The 19885-nt window shown below is 31.0% G+C and overlaps 1 protein-coding gene across 1 annotated transcript in view; it reads left to right on the forward strand.

Annotated features, from left to right (window-relative positions):
- LOC131852588 (homeobox protein aristaless-like) overlaps positions 1–18991 on the forward strand; it is a 73414-nt gene extending 54423 nt beyond the window's left edge. The window contains exons 2-5 of the mRNA XM_059203266.1: positions 6197–6473; positions 8881–8926; positions 15664–15860; positions 17079–18991. Coding sequence (XP_059059249.1) covers positions 6197–6473; positions 8881–8926; positions 15664–15860; positions 17079–17406 — 848 coding nt within the window. The 3' untranslated portion in view covers positions 17407–18991. The remainder of the gene's footprint in view (positions 1–6196; positions 6474–8880; positions 8927–15663; positions 15861–17078) is intronic.
- Positions 18992–19885: the final 894 nt, after the last annotated feature.

Consider the following 19885-nt stretch of genomic DNA (forward strand, 5'->3'; position numbering starts at 1 on the left):
ACTTAAACACTTAAAATTTCAAACAAAAACACAACCTATTCGATCCTTTCGTTAAAGAATAATAATGCTACAGAAAAACATATAGACACCACAGACAAATCAAATTTATATATCTGGCCTGACAACAAATATTCTTATAATAAAATAAAATTATTCTTTATAATTTTATAAGATTTAAAAATGGCTTGACCACCTCATTATTATTATTAACCCCTTACACAAATAGGGAGCTATTTGTGTAAGGGGTTAATAATAATAATTTTATATCATAACTTTTAGTGGCATTTTGTTTGGATTAGACGTACATAGTTTTTAACGTTTTTTTATTAAAAATAGTAATTAAAATCGATTCCAGATAATCGATCGTATATACATATACGTGATTATCATTACATATACATATATTACATATAGGGGATCTCCTACTGTTTAAAGACGGTCAATAATAGATCTTAAAAGAGATAAATTATTTCATTACAATAGTGATGATATATCTGATAAGTTTACAATCTACATAACTGTACAATACCTGAAAGCACTCATTGTTCACAATCCATTTAGGGATCCGTATTAGTAATCTGGTAAACCAATCTATATCAATATTAAATGGTACAGATTGAACAGATATCGCAATTCAATTATTTCTGTCAGAATGGATGTATACCTTATATTAATTATAATAGAGTTCACTATTGTTACGGTAAATAGATTATCACAAAATATACATCTTGGTATATTAATTTTTATAAGATTTTATATTCTATATTACTATTATATTAGATCTATAATATTTGTATTTAGAATACTAGATAATTAAAACTCTTAAACCTTACTACTACCTAATGTATTATTTTATCGTCTCGATTAATTTTAATTTGTATGTTAGAAATTTTAATTATAAAATTATTCTGACTATTGTTCTACTATGACTATATAACTATGACTATTATTCTAACTGCTTAACGTAGTTTACTTAAAATTATCTTTCCCTGTATATTATCATTAAAACATTATAATATACAAAGAGATATTAATCGTCAGGTACGTACAATCAATGTGATAGAAGGTTCTCGAGAGATGATCTTATTCAAGCAAATACAGGGTGAAACCTCCACACACTTTAAAATGATATTCGGAAAATTTGATATCCATAACTAATAGTTTTAATACTACTACTAATAGATACATTTCAAGTTAAGGTTTTCATTGAGTCGATATATATTAAAAACTAGCTGTGCCCGCGGTTTTACCCGCATGCAGTTTATAGTCTATGTATTATTCTAATGTATAAGCTATATTATTGTAAACTTTCATAAAAATCCGTTTAGTAGTTTTAAAGAGTAACAAACTATAACTCAATATTTTCTATCTATGTAAAATACGGAGGCTGTTTATTTTTAATGTGCGTCGTGATTTTAAACTACTGAAATAGGAGATTGGTTAATAAAGGAGACTAGTGGACCCCATTGTTAGTAATATACCATATTAGATCAACCATCACGCAATCCTTCTTGGAAACCATCGTGTTTAATTCTTGATGAAATAGCGTGGTGGTCCTACATACTGTAGTATCCCGTTATCGCAGGCGGGTGCTCTATTCAACAATCAGCCATTGAAAGCCTACTAATATAATCTAGAATAAATGGACTATGTAAATCTATCGTGATCTATATAGGAGTACGTTTAATTATCTATGGTATATAAACAGTAATAGATACGCGATACGCAATAATAAAATTTGAATAAAATAAAATTTACTTTGCTCAATTATTCTCGGTAATAATAGAGTTGTATTATTAAAGTTTACATTATACAGCGAAGTTAATCCAATTTTTTGATATCAATCGAGGGAAATTGCATTATCTAGATCGAATGACGATATCAGTAATTAGTGTGCCTCGAAATTGTTCACTCGCGGTCGTGCCGCCTCGCGAGATAGTATTGTGATAGTGGATGGAGTTAAACGGAAAAAAATACGACACCCACAACAATGGGTATTCTTACACGTGAGTTAAATTACTATTAATTCAGCTGATATTATAGATGCTATATAATTAATGAAGTAGAAGATAAGCGTGAATAAATCCCGCAAAAATATGTATTTAGTCCTTTATGTTTTGTTAGCATATACCTATATATTATTTTCTTATGAAACCTATATCTATATGTAGTCCTTAAATAATATAATCAATTTTATTAGTAGATTATTCAAATTCGTAAGATCGTATCGAGTGTTGGTATGAAAATGTAAACTAAAAGATATTGTTGTATTTAAAGACATAGTTCTATTTAGTAAATGAGAAGAAGAAGAAGAAGAATAACGAAAATAAATATTTTAATAAGAAAGTGTAAGCGAGATATATAAATAAAAAAAAAGTTCATACAATTTATCTTTATATATATTCGAATCAAACGTACTATCACGTTTGATTCGAATATATACCTGCCTACTGTTGCCTCTTGGAATACATAGTTTCATCAGTATTTTCAGCACCGTAGCTTTAATCACATATATAAATTTACACACAAAGTTTATTAGTTTCAGCCAGATTCGAACTCGTGACCTTTTTCAGCGAATTAAACCACAAGACCAAAACTCTTTCAGAAATAATTTTATACTAATATATTTAAATTAATTAGAATATAAACTTCGCAGAAAACATTACACTAAAGATATCGTGATCTGCACCTATTAATATTGAATCGACCTTAGTTTTCTTATGAGCAATCGTCATTTAACGGATTAATGTCATTAAGTTAATTACGGCCTAATTATGGCATTATGTTGGTAATTGATCCCGGTTCACGGGAATTATTCTGTTGCTGTGTCGGCAGCATTTGTATTGTCCATTGTGTAGAAAGCACTTAAAATATGTCCCAAGCGCTAAAATTATGATGGAGTACTGATTAATGACATTATTATCATTAATTCCTCGCGCTCATGGTAGCTTGTGACAACGTGGTTTGGGTTCCGACTCCGAAGGGTGCGAGTTCAAATCTAACTTTATATGTCCATTTTTATTTCTTATATCTATATTTTGCAGTGATAGCAATGCTTATTGGATTAAGTTACATAAATTCGTTACCGCCATTTTTTAAATGATACTTGTGATCAATGGCAGCTGCCATATTATGTATATTTTAAGTGAGATTCCTAGAACACTTTTTATAATTATTATAATACAATTTGGTCTACGTATTTTTTAAATTTATTTCATGTAGGTAACCGATAAAATTGTTTTATTAAATTTTCTAATGTTATCTGTTATTTTTAATTTAAAGTAATCATTTTTTAAATACCGATATATATAGGTGCGAGTAGTGTGTGCAATTTGTACTTTTTGAATAATTGTTTGCAGATATCTATTCACTTATAGCTAAATGAGTTACAAGCAGTCGTTAAACATATCATGTGAAGATTTTCTGAGATATCCTTTAGTTCACAGAAAGTGAAAACACGATAATATTATTACTAACAGTTCTCGAGTAATCTGTGAATAACGTGGTGGGTTACATACATATTTGTCGTTTCAATATTCATGATTGTTAGCGTTATTCTACAATATTGATTTTCTAGTCCATTGCTTTACTTCCGATGCTCTCGAGTTCGATTCCTCGCATGGACACGTGTATCCATGAATATGATTCTACGTAACGGTCTAGGTGTTTTCTATAAACATTATGTATCTGTGGATTTATATCAGTTATCCAGTAGCTATAACACAAGCACTGCTTATCTTAGAAACAGATGGCGCTGTGTGAATTGTCCAAGGATTATATTTATACATATGTAATTGTTTGTTGTTCCAACAAAAATAAATAAAGTCGAGTCAAAACCAGGAAATGCTAAGTATATCCATACCTACCTGAATGATTGTTATTGACCAAACTGTAGGTACATCTTATCTATAGTATCTACATGTACCAAGAATCTATTATCACAGCGATGAAGTAGTTGTAATAAAAGATAATGTAATTATAAGTACTTTTTTAATTAATATCAATATATATTAATTGAAATTTAAAGGATTTTATGATCATAATCATTTCAAAGTCATTTCAAATACTTTTTGTATTAAACATATTAAGTACTAGGTGTTACCCGCGACTTCGTCTGCTTGTAGTTTTAGATAATCTTGTATTCATATCATTTTATTAAACCATTTGAACAGGTAGCAAAAAGAAAAATACACTTTCGAATTTGTTACATTAAAAAAATCACTTACTATTATATATGTCCCGCAATGCAATTAGCATTTTCCCCTTTGTTTTTTTCGCTGAAAAGTTTTTTTATAGTTTATGAGGCAAACGGCGTAAACTGTAAAAAAAAGTTTTCAGTGGTAAAGTAACTGGAAACAACTAGTTTCTTATAAATGCTCACACTTAACCTTTTTGCGGAGAAAAAACAACAAATGATCTAATTCAATCAAACGCTGTATTCATCACGTCAGATTATTCAGTGGAGTCACGCCACTCCCGAGTACGGGGGCCAATTAATAATTAACGTACAAATTGATTTCATCAATTATATACAATTACGCTTCTTGCTACAACATGGTGAATACCCACTTTGAATGCTGTATAAGTACATTACATTTTCCTCTATAAAGCACACACGGTATAACGCGTTAAAAAGTTATTGAAATGATTACCCTGAAACAGTCGTGTCAAAGATATGGCCCGTGGGCCGCTACTGGCTCCCGGCGATCGCAATGTGATAACAACCGTATATTATCTTATATATAAAATTCTTTTGTCAAATGTTAGTTATCATAATCCTCCGAAACGGATTGACTCATTTTTATAAACTTTCATATGCATACTCAGTAGATCTGAGAATCGGCTACTACCTATTTTTCATACCCCTAAGTGATAAGAGTTGTCCACACCCACACATATTTTTTGGACAAATAAATATATTTATAATGTAGCATTAAAAAATAAATACAACCCTAAATTTACTTTTATTTACCCTTTATCATCAACCCCTATTTTTTAATAGCGTATTTAATTTATATGGCAAAACAATGTTTACGGGACAGCTAGTATACTATATATAAATAAATAAAATATCTTTCAGTACATTTTTCAATTTATCTGACCCGCCCACGCATTCTAAATTATAATATCTGCCTTAAAATATAGTATATTGTCTGATAACAACGGAATGTTACAGTTTCGGAGTCAGATGAAAAACAGAATGATGAGAGAAGACAACCAAAATAGATCCTCAAGATACGAACGAAAAAGTACTATTTTTGTGCAAAATCCATGTATGATGATCGTGTATAGGGTTTTTGTTTCGTTTCGATGAGTTGATAGCTGATAAATTTTGTAATCAAAGATTCGTACTGAAATCAAATCAAAATCGCACCGAATAGATGACATAAATTTTTACCTTATCGTTATCAACGTGTTACGTTACTGAAATTTACTTATGTTTCTACTTTATTTATTATTAGTGTGAAATTTGAGACTCAATTGATCGTGTTTAATATTGATATTATTGTAATTTTTATCAATCGATTACGGGAAGAAGTCATCATACTTAATGATTATGAAACCCGATGAACGCAATAAATTTACGTGTATACTTATCTAAATTTGTTGCTCCGTTGATAAGAAATAAAGAACTGTTTTAAAATTATAACCATTCTTTAAAATTGGGGGATAATATAACCCTATTTCTAATAATGTTACTTAAGTGTCAAATGTCGATGCGGTGTTTCCTGGATCTATTGTAATTATTTTAACAGTGACTGCAATGCGATTTCACGTAGACTTAACTTGCCGGTAATTCTGTCATCACCTAATTATGTCTGGTCGTCAGCTGTTAGCTCTAAAGAGTATGTTATTCCATTATTATTTATAAACTCTTTAAAGTTTTCTATATATTGTATTAAGTGCTCATTCATTCATAATTTAAGAACCGCGCTCTTATCGGTGGAATTTTTGCCATTTTCCATTTCCACGTTTTATCTCTTTAGTTGTTGATACGATACGACTCCAACTCTTTTCTTAATCTGCTTGATATAGCTGTGTCTTGGTCTTCCTCTTCCCCTCTTTCCTTCTATTTATCCTTCGATAATATTACTCATAATTTCCTCTGTCATATCAAGTGCTCCAACATTTTTCCTCCCCTATTCTCAATAATACTCATACACAGCAACAAATAAACAGAACCTTCCTCTTCCAGACTACTTCACTCACGAGCATCCGTACCAAAAATACTCCAGTATGGGCATCTCGGAGCCGCCGAAAGATGACTCGCCCAGAACAACTCCTGAGTTAACAAGAGCAGACCAGTCCCCAGCGTCAGAACGACCACCGCCGGGATCGGCGGACAGTGACGACGCTGATGACTTTGCGCCAAAAAGAAAGCAACGGCGATATAGAACCACGTTCACCAGCTTCCAACTAGAAGAATTGGAGAAGGCGTTTTCAAGAACACATTACCCTGATGTATTTACCAGGTAATTTTTATAATAAAATATAACTAATAACATGATATTTTGACGTAAATACTATATATTTGATGGAAGTTTAAAGTGTCCTGCCACAAAATTACATACTTTTATATGGTTTGATAACAAATAAACTCTACCGATTAAAAGAATTCCAAGAATTTGGTAAATAATATTATCGGATTGGACACCGACGTCTCTTCCTACGTATCTATGAATCGTATATATATATATATATATATATTTTATTGTTAAAATATCAGCACAATCAATCAATTGGTGATACAGTCATAAACGAATGAGTTACTTCAGTATAAAATTCATGTAAATTTTAATCACACTTAGCTGAGTTACGATAACATATAGATAAATCGCAGGTGCATAATATTAGTTGGTGCTAGAACTTTACGTTGAAACTGCGCAAATACCTTCAATCAATCTTTGTAGATAAAAACAAAGTGCCACCCACCGACTGATCACGGCATTTCTAGATTCAAAGTAATCTGTACCAAACAGTTGTTTTTGAAGTTTTATTAAGATTGCAAGAGTGTGATGGCTCCTGGAAATTTCTAGATACGGAAGCAATCTGATATCTGATTCGTATGATGTATACACCTCATGCGGTCCCATTCTATTTAATCCATAATGGTGTAGTGTCATGTATAAGTGACGATTGCCATTTTCCATAGCTTACTTGTCGTTCTAATTTTGAAGGAAGTCCAGTAAAAAATTAACTACTTACTGCAATTTAATTATATTTGTACAAAATTATTACTCAAAAAGAATTACATGTTATTAGTAAAAAAAACATGGATAAGAATGTAATTTGTTCTCATCAAAATGTCCAAACATAATCTTGAGTGTTTTAAAATACATTAGTTATCGTGTATTACGAAAACGAGCTTGTAATATTACGATAACGACAATAAAGAGCATAAACTTGTTAGGACGTAAATTGATAAGGTCCTTCCAAAAGGAGTTGCTTAGGTACATGTTAATGTATATTTATAGACACTGCATCTTTGCTAATCTGTGACAGAGCTTGTTGATACTGTATTTGCTAAGTGGACATCGGATTAATGCGTTGTATATCTAATTCTTGGTTCTGATCAATATATATATAGTAGCTGACCCGTGCCAACTTCGTTGGGTGCTAAACATTTTTACTTGTCAATTAACGACCGCCGAGAGTAGTGAATTATTAGGGGTTGATAATAGAAGGGCAAGAAATTTACGGTGTATCCATTTTTAATGCAAAATTCTAAAAAAATATACTGAATATTCACTGTTTCCTGAGCACTTAGGAACATGAAAAATAGTCTAGTATAATGTATGTCCTTTTGCTACCGAAATATATTTTACGAAGGAAGCTGCTGGCGGATGCAATAGGTGAGATGAAGGTACTCACGCAGACCACAGTTTGCAGTTTACAACGGTTATTTTTAAATAGATTAATAGGTAATTTATTATACATACATATGTACATATATATAAATATACATAATTATATATCAAAGAAGTGTTGTCGACGTTGTATTAATAAATTTAATACGATTTATTATGATAACGTGTAAAATACTATCTTTGTGAGGGACGTTGCGTCACAAAGATAATATTTATATAGCTTAAACGTGCTAGTAAGTTTATTGTACAAACCCTCAACAAGTGTAATGAATGAAATTATATATTTTAATCCAATTTATAAGACTGACGGCGTCGGTGATCTAGGGGTTTAAAACACTTACTTTCCGATTGTCGCGCGTTCGATTACACGCGCGGTACAATTATTTGTATTCTTGATTATGATTGTATATATTGGTCTGGGTGTTTTTTTTTTTCATGGATGGTAATATGGAATGGTGCTCCCGCCTGCGCTTATGCTGGCGGGCACTATGGAGGAGGATAAGATGAGAATGAAATCAGGTCGGCAAACTGACCTACATTTTCTACCTATCGTGATTAAATAACTAGGAATAAACCACGATGGTTTCCAGGGGGAACAACGTGGAAGTCGACCTGACATGGTACATTGCTAGCCATGGGGACACTAGACCCCATTACTAGCAATCGGCTTCCCTCCTGGTCTGGGTGTTTTCTATGTACATTATGTATGTTATATTAGCTCTGCTTAGCTTAGGACGAGATAACGCTGATTTTTCCAGGGTTATTATTATATAGAAAGTTATTGTTATAAAAAATTCCAGAGGATTCACGTTTCACGTCTCCTTACCTTACAATTTCACTGCCATATCTCACCCTTCAACAGAAACACAGTTTACCTACAAAGCAAGCTGTGCGGCTAAAATAGGTAGCTTTCACATATAACCTTTAAGGTAACAATAATTACATCTTTAAAATGGTGTAATCTTAAAATTTCTTTATACCTCTTACATTTTATATTTCATCTTTGTTTCAGAGAAGAACTTGCGATGAAAATTGGATTAACTGAAGCTAGAATACAGGTAAATATTTTTTAAGCAATTAGAATAGCAACATAAGATGTAATGCATCTTGTCCCGTAATTTTACTTTAATCTCACTCTACAACCGAAACATAGCTCACAATCAAACTGCTTGAAGGCTGATATAGATGAGACTGAGGTCTCACAGGTGACTACAAAATTATGTACGTGTAATAAAAAAATTAGAGAATATAATTTAAAAAAATTAAGATACTAAATAAAAATTTACACTTTATTTATCGGTCAATTGTAATTCCAATAATTGTAAGAGAAAGAAACTGGTACCTAAAATACAGATTTCTACTTAGTTTGGGTACCAAGTACTACTATAATTCCAATAATTGTAAGAATAGAGAACTGGTATTTAAAATACAGGAAAAATGTAACATGTAAATAATAGATTAAAAATAAAATTATTAATATTATTTGCAAATAACTCAGTCTACAAAATTTACAAAAACAAAGCAGTGTAATAATGATATTATAAGAATAATCACAGTATAGTTATGTCTAAACAAAGCCTACAATTGCTTTGTATATACTCGGTAAGTGCTAATTTCAAAGGACCCGCCGTGATAGCCTTTAATCAAAGCTCACCGAATCGAATGAGGCTTGAATCAAACTGTTCACAATTACTATGTTGCAAGCAACATTCAACCTTAAATAATAACTGGAGACGCCATTAATTATTGAGCACTAAAATAATTCTACTCGTCCCCGTAGATTATTATAGTACCGTATCAACCAAAACTAAAATTTGCCTAAAACTGGCCTAGCCATTTCACTCGCATAAAATTCATAGACTAAGTGTTATTCTGTGGTTTAAGCTATATTACTGGAAAGTTTTATAAAAATCCGTTCAGTAGTTTTTACGTGTAAGAGTAATAAACATATTTCGGCATTCACAAACTTTCGCGTTTATAATATTAGTAAAATTCTCCATATGAAATACAAATTTTCGTCCCTAAATTCATCCAGTATAGGTTTATTTTCACAATGAAAGTTACTCTATGTTCATTGCCAATGTCAAATACTTTAAAATTAGTTCAGTATATTTTAACAGTATAGATTAACATACCTTGTTAAGAGACATTGTGACTTACGTTCTTAATATTAGTATGGATTAATACAGACATGATCTACTCTTGTACACAGCCGATGACTTGTATTTTAATTAACTTTCAGTGTAGGTAATTAATTTATAGATATTAATTATTACGTTATCTTAATTGCGGTGTCTTCAATACCAGTATTTCCTTATCGGAATTGCATGCGAACGAACCCAGTTAATTGCAAAAATAAAAACACTTATTTGCGGGACTTAATTGTATACTTGTTAACATTTTAGTTTTCAATTTTATTCATTTCAATTAATTTAACCAACACACATGTATATATGTATTTAATACTATAGGAGTACCGATGTTTACTGGAGGAATATTGCTATGTTTAAGTTGTTATAATAATAATGAAATAGAAAACGAAATAAAGAATTCATTGTACAGTGAATTTAATAGTGACGCCACGGAATGTTCGAGAAGAAATGAATAAATGTATATAAAGTAAAACAAAACAATATCGATTTTCCATGCGTGACGTTCTAAATTTGAATTTTATAATTTTATTTGTAATTCTATTTATAATTTTATTATATGGCTATTTGAGATCGCAAACAATCGATCTCACATGTTTCTTCTTCAGCGAAAAATATGGCTAAGCTGTGTTTCAATTTGAAGTAAGAAATGCAGCAATGGAATTAGATACGCCCTTTATTGTCTAGTGTGGATTAGCATGCCGCCTTACCATGAGGTTCATTACTTCTTTTAATGTCGAGATTCCTTTAGAGAGAGTCATTAGTCTGTATGTTTTCTATGTATATTGTGCAAATATTTAAGTATTTCTATCAACGTTGTTTGAATAATAGTTTTTGACCTATATTTATAAAAGAGGATAGGCATGAAGCATGATCCATTCGACCTTAAGATTAGCAAGGTTTCATAGGACGATGTAATATCTTCTTATATATAAAATTCTCGTGCCACAATGTTAGTTACTTACTTGGCTTGACCGATTTTTATGAAATTTTATATGTATATCCAGTAGGTTTGAAAATCGGCTTCATCTATTCTTTATACCCCTAAGTGTTATCACTTAACCCTAAGTGTTAACCCTTATGGGTTGTCCCCTCATAACATTATTTTTTGTATATTTTTTTTATTTCTTCTTAATTTTCACAAACCTCACCAACCCCTATTTTTTAACAGCGATTTTAATGTATATACAATAACAACGTTTGCAGGGTCACCTAATATATATAGTACATATGTATAGAGAGCTGACAGCCCTCTCCTCAAGTAAGCGTAATCTTGCATACCATTCTAATCACATAAAAAAATATAAGTTAAATCAATCTCAAGTAATTACAACATACGTATATAGATAAGCATTGATTGGTTGGATTACGTGCAATGAGATACGTGAGATGCATAACACCTTAGTTCCCAGAAAGCATAATGATTCCAATAAGGAATACTATCATAGATGATCTATAATGCAAGCCATACACGCTATGAGAGAAAAATCGCTACAATTCCAAGCATTTGAAATGCAAAAGTAAATCAAGGGTTCATATGGAAAACTATAGCGTTCTCATAGTATAACCTAAATAGTGCTATTAAAGCGATTTATTGTATTATGTGTTTCTTGCATTACACGCGTGGTTGCTCTACTTGTTAATAAATAAATTTACGACGTTTACCAAGTAGAGCATCCTCTTTTTTCACATTCTTAACTCTTACCTTTTTATGCAAAAAAATATAGAATCTTGTATAAAAATTCATCAATAAAAATGGTGTCATAGTTGAACACTGTTTCAAGCCATTAACAATCTTCGATTACTCTCTCGAAATTATGTCTGTCGATTACTGATATTTTTGTTATTTTTAAATTTATATTTTTGAAGATAAATGTTATTTGATATAAATATTTACAATCATCTGCACATATTAAAATGTTTACAAATGCGAAATTACGTCTGTCTGTGCCTATACTTGTTACTTTTTCGCAACTAAATAGATCTTAAAAAATTAATCAAGAAGATAGATTGTATCGCGAGGATAAAGCCTTTATTTTATCTCAAAATGAAGCAGATTAAGTAGCAGGTAATGCTACTTAATCATGATAATATACCATAATATTACCACTAATAATGTAGATTGCAATAAAAACAAACGTGTTGTAATTTTTTATACAACATTTCAATATACATACAATAAAATTTTCGCATTATGCATTTATTCATTATTGTATTATAATGACAATATGCAAAAGCTCAAGTTCACTATCATGACAATGACCGTCCTTCCGTTTGTCAGGGTATAATTAACTTCTTCAAGTGCTTATCTAAAAGTAAATTATGTCTTCATAAACTTAAAAAAATACTCATAAAAAGAAACCATTAAAGTAATTACCTAAAAAAACAATGTGAAAAATATTTAACACCACTATGTTTAAAGCTCGCTTCAAATAGTCATACAAAAACTATAATTAAAAGCTTTCACAAGTAGTTAATAGATAAATGCTAAAAGCAATGATAATAAATAAATGCGCAACTTATTTAGTATAATGATAAGAGGCGAGAAGGCGAAACTTAATGACACAGTCTTTATGGCTCCATTTTTCAGTATCCAGTTTATTGAATGGGTTATTACTGTCTTGTATTACAACTTACTACTAAGTGTCTACCATATTACTGTAAGCACCTAAAACTACGCACGCAATCATATTAACTAGCCTTTTTTATTTATATATTTACAACATCGATTGTTTAACGGTTTTAGTATATTGTCTCTGTTCCTGATCACTTTGTCTTCAAACATTTTTATTATGAGTATGTTTGTATTTTAGTTTATACTTATATAGACGACGATTACGGATTACCATTAGGTGGGCCGTCAATTTCTTTGCTATTCCAATTACATCAAAAAAAATTGAGAAGTAAATCAGAATCAGCAAAACATTAAGGTTCGTTCGGATTTGTTATTATAAAAAGAAATACGAGCTTCTTTACATTTCATGGATTCATGCCGGGTCCATTGTGCGGCAGAGAGGAGAAACTCCGAGCAGTTCCCGGGACTTGTGACCCGGGTACGGTTAAGGCTTTTGCCGACGTACATCAATACTCACCTTCACAGCTCGTATTTCACCACCTACCTAGGCAATTCCAATAGAAGCCTGCCAATGCTGCTTACAAAACTTTATGGAAAATGGAAATATTACACATATATAGACTCAGTTTATTGCCGCGGCCTGCAATCTGCACTAGTCACATGTCTATTGCAATTATAAACGGTGGAAAACCTGTACTCGTTATACTAGAAACAGATATCTAAGACGTCGCTCGCATATCGTCATATCATATCTCATTTACAAAGTAACGTTGAAGGAACTAATTCTCTTGTATACAGTATGAGCAAAAAATATAATATTTAGTGATTAACTAATAAAATGAGTACTAGTGCAAATCAATTTATTTACATCTGTATTATTGTATATATATCTATTTGCGCCATTATTGTCTATGTTAATATTACAAAGTGGAAATATTTAATTATTTATTTGCATTGAATAGGCTCCGTGGAACATTGGACCGATTTGAAAAATTCTTTTACCATTACACATCCTACATTATCTGTGATGAACTTAGGTGATAGAATATTAAAAAAAGTTCAGGGATCCGTATGAAACATTCCATAATGTAACACAACGTGTGAACAAAAAACCTTTTTAGCAAAATTATGTAAATTTATTTACTTAAATGTGTAATTTACAAAAACACTTATATATATGTAATAGTGTTTTTGTAGTAGCTTCACACGCATGTGCAAAATATGACGGTTATTTAACTATATGCATATATATTATATGTACATTTAAAACTTTCAAAGTGATAGATAAAATTGTATCAAATAGTTTGGATGGTTTACAATATGCAAATTAAGAAACTTGAAAACAGTGTCTTTGCTCTATACTATTTATTATATATGTAGGTGAATATAATGAATTTACTAAAAATAAAAATATATTAAAATTTATTTAAAAATCGAGTAGAGAAATTAATGAAATGAACGAGTAGAGAATGCGGAAATTATAATCTAATGAAGCCATCTATTGTGGAGGTCTATCCGTCTCTTATAGATAGATATGTTGAGATAGGAACACACACTAATAATCATAATAAAGAAGAGAACTACAATATTCTACAGTAAATTTGGCGCTGACACTGACTGACAGTCCGTCAAGCGCTATTTTAAGCACTCCACCGATTTGATAGCTCCGAGCCCCAACAACCTGGTCATTACCTTAATGCGCTACTCTGTTAAGCTATTAAACTCGGCACCTGGGTCGCAGTCGGAGCCTTTTTGCACTAACCATACCCGACATTCCGCAGGCATGTTTGCTTCCAATTACAACATATATAAATTCACGAGCAACAGCCCCGTATGAAGTCATATTAAAAATGGCCATTGTAAACTTAGTAGTGTATTAACATACACTCAAAAAGAAACCTTAAGCTAAACACCTAAAATTGAAATTGAACTAGAATTTGTAACTGTAAACAGAGCGAGCGTTTCTTGTTTCACGCAGCATCCGCTAAAACTGCATCGACATTTACAGAATCGCTTTAATTTTTTACGCGGCTACGTTTATCATAAGTGAATTAATTTAAATTGCCATAAAAATACCAGTTACCATAATGATGCACAGTTTCGTATAGCTTATTTATTCGGTCATAAATATTTAACGTTATAAATATTGCATGCGATATTGACCGTTCATATATCAATTTTTACTACAGCGGATTGTTTAGTTTCGATAAGCGAACATTATGAATAGTTTTTATTGGCTCGCAAAATATGTTGTGCTGACTTGAAGAGTACACTAAGTATTACAATATTACTTTTTATTTGCATACTTTTAATGAGGCAATAAAAAACTGGATGTGTTTATTAATGAGTAATTGTGTGATAAATTTATTCATATTACATTGTTGCAATGGTTTTAAAAGATAGAGTAATATAATCTTAAAATTATTCAGACTTCAATGAAGATGCTTGGCATTATCTTACAAAATGTAGTAGAGAGAAGATGAGAGATGTAATTATTTTTTACCCCTGCACAATTCACACGGTGCCATCTAGTTCTAATGTAAAACAGAACTTGTGTTATGGGTACCAGACAACTAATAGAGACACTTAGATACATTTTTTTATTGCATATTTTACATAGAATATAATAATAATGTAATATAAATGTATTACAGATATTTTCATTGGCATTAAAGTTTGTTTGGACGAAAAGAAAACTCCATTGTATATATATATATATATATATATATATATATATATATATATATATATATATATATATATATATATTTTATAGAAACCTTAATTTCCTCCACTGCCTTTAATATCTACTGTTTCATTTTGTCTTATTTATGTTTGATAATAATAACTCTAAACTTAAATATCTGTTACGACAGTTCGATATCAACCTAACCACCAATCTCCTTGACAGTGTTGTCATCTTACATTTCATTACCAGTATTAACACAATATTTTATATAAAATAAAACTCTATTTATAAAACAAAACCTAAAAATAGGAAGAATTACTACTTTTCTAAATATTGTTATTTAAAAAAATCCTTGTATTGAAGATATTTTTTGCATTACAGGTGTGGTTTCAAAACCGGCGTGCGAAGTGGCGCAAGCAAGAAAAGGTTGGACCACAGGCTCACCCTTACAACCCTTACCTGGCAGCGGGAGGCGCGGCTCCCCCGCCATCTGTAGTTGCGTCTATGCCTAATCCGTTCTCACAACTTGGGTTCGGATTTCGGAAGCCTTTTGATGCAAACGCCTTAGCATCTTTCAGGTAGCTAATACTTAATACTTAAACTTAATTAAGAAATTCACAGGATCTTACCACGTTTTATTTATTTTTATTGCCGAACATACACAACACTGCCGAAATATCGAGAGATCAATTACATATATTATAAAACGCGGTAAGATCCTACGATATTTTATCATTTGTATTGCAAAACTTGGAGTTTACTTGTTAAGGTTGGGTTCAAAAGAACTTGTATTCAGAGGCGTAAAGCATAATAAATTTAAAAAAAAATTACTTTTAAATATTGAGCAAATTTAAAAAACGAATACTATATCTATTTATTACGCGACCACAGCAAAATGTGTCTTCTTTTTCTACACGTAGCAAATTAGTGCTTGAATGACGAACAACGACGACTGGAATTGAGTTATAGTCATAACACAAATCTAATCGGTTTGCTCTTGAAGTCTTTTAAATCAAATTTAATTATCAACATTAAAATATGATGATTGTGTTGCAATTTTCAATAGAATACCTAAATACAGTTCATTAATATATTAAGATATATTAAGATATGTGTTGCTGATACTAAATAGTTCGATGATCTCATCAATCTGTCTCAATGATGACAATAAGGATATGTATGCACTTCATCTATAAACCAATATCAATAAAACACTGATTAATAGGAATGATAGGAAGTGGAATCATTGGGTAAGTACCCAATGACGTACTTCAAGCAGATATAATTATATTCCGCTGAACTAGTTATTAGTCACATTATATACAAACTTAGTCAATAAAACATATGCTTACATATAAATGCGAGTACTTATTCACCTCGTTAAATATATTTATCAGCGTTAGAAACTACTAAGTAAATTAGTAATTTACAAGAATTACTTAGTGTTCACGTCATTTAATATCTTTGTAATTATTTAATGACTAGATTTGCCCGCGACTTTATGCGCGTGTAAATTTGTAGATGCCAAATCTGAACCGTCATCTATTGATGATAGACAATCAGAAACTATAAATAGTACATCTATATAATGCTATGTAATATTTTATTCATAAACAATATTTATTTGACCCTTAATTAAAAATCTATTACGAATATATAGTAATTCATCTACACAATTCAACGTGAAACAAACAGTTTTAACCTCGTCAAGTTTATTATACTTATGTAAAGATAAAGATGATGTAACCTGTTTAATTAAGACACTACCATCAATTTATACGCTATTGTTTATACAGGTACGCAGGCGCGCCAGTCCTAGGGGCGCAGTACCTCGGAGCGCCACTGCCTCGGCCGCCTCTCTTCAGTGCACCGCTATATTCCACGCCGCCACCCTTTCACTCGCTTCTCGCGGGGCTCGCAGCGCCCCCAAGACAATCTCCGGATCCGCCCCCAGTCTCTCCCCCTATATCTCCAGGGAGCGAATCACCCCCAAGTGGCCAGTCGTCAGTTCCAGAAGTTGAGAGACGAAGTTCCAGTATTGCAGCTCTTCGAATGGCTGCAAGAGAGCACGAATTAAGGCTAGAGATACTACGGCAACGGCATCACAGCGACTTGATTAGTTGAGTTTTGAAGGGTTGGACTCCAGTGTAATACTTACAGTACCCAGTTTAGGTACGAAACGTAAACTCTCAAGTTTATAAAGCCTTGTAAGATAACTATTAGTAAATAGTAGATTTTATATGACAAAGTATGTCAGGATTTGTCAGGATTTTGTTATTTATTAAAAATATGTAGTAAATGGGTATTACCACAACGATTTCAAAGGTACATTTCTGCGCGTCAGTTTCTTTAATGCAATTATAAAATGACTTATATGGAATAATTGTATTGTACATAAGTCTACTATGATTTATTGTATCAAGTTTTATAATATCAAAGATAGTTCCATACACGTAAGTGTAGATTTTTACCTTATCTTTGATATCATTGTACAGGCCAATAAATGACACAAAAATCCAGGATAATATTGGGTGCGATGTAATTTAGATGCGATGAGGTAAAATCGAAACAGCGGGCACACTGACAAATCGGCCCTGATTTAACTACACATGAGGCGACAGGAAACAATCCTATGCTCCCCACAACTGCTGCCATATTGCTCCTGATTTTAATGTCACGTGTAGCCCGTTTTATCGACAATATGTATGTAACAATCGGTTCAAAATCCTGAATGTACTGTAGTTTAAATAAATAGTATAGTAATTTCATTCCGTCCAATTAATAGGCCTTATTGACTTATTGTTATTTATTGTAGCTTTAAGACTATGTACTTAATTTTAAATTCAATTGTGACTTAATAAAGTAAATGTGCTACACACAGTTATGTACCTCGAGGGTGCTTTTTCTATATTCAAATATGCATCGAGCACAAAATATGCTGACTATGAAGTGATATGCGAGCGGTTTATATTTGTGTAGAGGAGTGTATGATAAATAGACAATAAATTTACTGTTGTATCTCTGGTAAAGTGTCTTATAAATATTTTGTTATTCATTCAGATACTCCCGTTCTTGTTAGTATCGAAATAAGAATATAGAGTTTTATAAAATGTTATGACCAATTTAATACTGAATGAGGAAATTGTAAAATAGGTCATTGCAATTTGTACTTTCTTGTTTTCCATTCTACTTATAAATTATTCAAATAAATATTATTGATTTTATAATTGGTTATTATAACTTTGTTGCTTTAGATATAAAACACTATTTGTCCTACAAAAATGTATTTGAGTTGCACCAAAGAAAGCATCATAATATTTCAATAATACCAAGATTTTAGATAGAGGGAAATCAATATCAATGCCTTTCACATATCTTTAAAATGTTTTCTTATTTATATGTTAATGTGTATTGACCCTTTTGATACATTATATACTTGAACATATCATTTCATTATAATAATTTATAATTATAATATCTCAGTATAATTTACACAGCGCCATCTAATTTCAAGCCTACTGGTAATCATTCCTGAAAAAATAATGTAATTAGGTGTATTACCTTAAGATATTGTAAACCTAATGTAATATTCCTTTCTGAAATATAAAATACTTCAATTGAATCTTGTTGACTGTGTATTACTAATATACAAATTTTGTTTGTTAATGTGTGAAAATAATTGTCTTTACTATTTCAACGAAACTATTAAAAAAAAATTATAAACTATATATTTTCGTTAACTGCATTTGCACCAACCAATATCTAAGCTTATCAATTGAAATGAAAATTTAAGTATCTAGAATGAAATAAACAAATATTGAAACTCTTTATATGAATGTCTTTAATTTCCAAATGCCCGTACCTCTAAAATAAATAAAATAATAATTTATTATTATTAATCACTTTTTATTCGCTTAAAAATCATTACAAAATATGTAATGATTTGTAAATGATTATTACCACCTATGACTTCGATTAAATACAAAATATAAAAAAATAACAATAGTACTGAGCTATTGCCATAATCGAGAAGTCGTCAAAATCTGCATTTTTATTATTATTTCTTTACGTAGTTTTTTTTTTTAATTACTTTTAAATTACAATGCATGATTTCTTTTAAATAAGCACATTATGTCTGTCATAACAACATCTAATAAAATCAAAATGCAATTTTTTTGCAAAAACATTCCTCATACTTGTTTTTGAGCTTTTTATAAATTACAAAAATAAGCAATTAACGGGTCAAAATATTTACGGGGCTAGTAATAAAAGACTCAGTGATTTCTATGTATTGCATTTAGATGCTTATGCTTACTACTATATAGATACTTGTAAGCTATTACCGTTTTCAGCTACTTAAAACATGATTAATATCCCCAATACTTTCGAGTATCATACATACTTACAGTCAATTATATTTCAATATACATATGAAGCGGTTGCTAAACGAAAACATTAATGAATTATTAAAGAAACCAAAGAGAACTAATCCAATTTCGGCTTTCAACAATCGTCGTTCATCAATCAAATGGTTATTACACGTCATAGATTGAAAAATATGGCGCTTACCGTTGGCAGTCCAGCCTGAGCGACCATCCATCAA

This window comes from Achroia grisella, unplaced genomic scaffold (assembly GCF_030625045.1).
Source record: "Achroia grisella isolate CSIRO2021 unplaced genomic scaffold, CSIRO_AGI_Agris_v1 utg856, whole genome shotgun sequence".
Taxonomy (NCBI): domain Eukaryota; kingdom Metazoa; phylum Arthropoda; class Insecta; order Lepidoptera; family Pyralidae; genus Achroia; species Achroia grisella.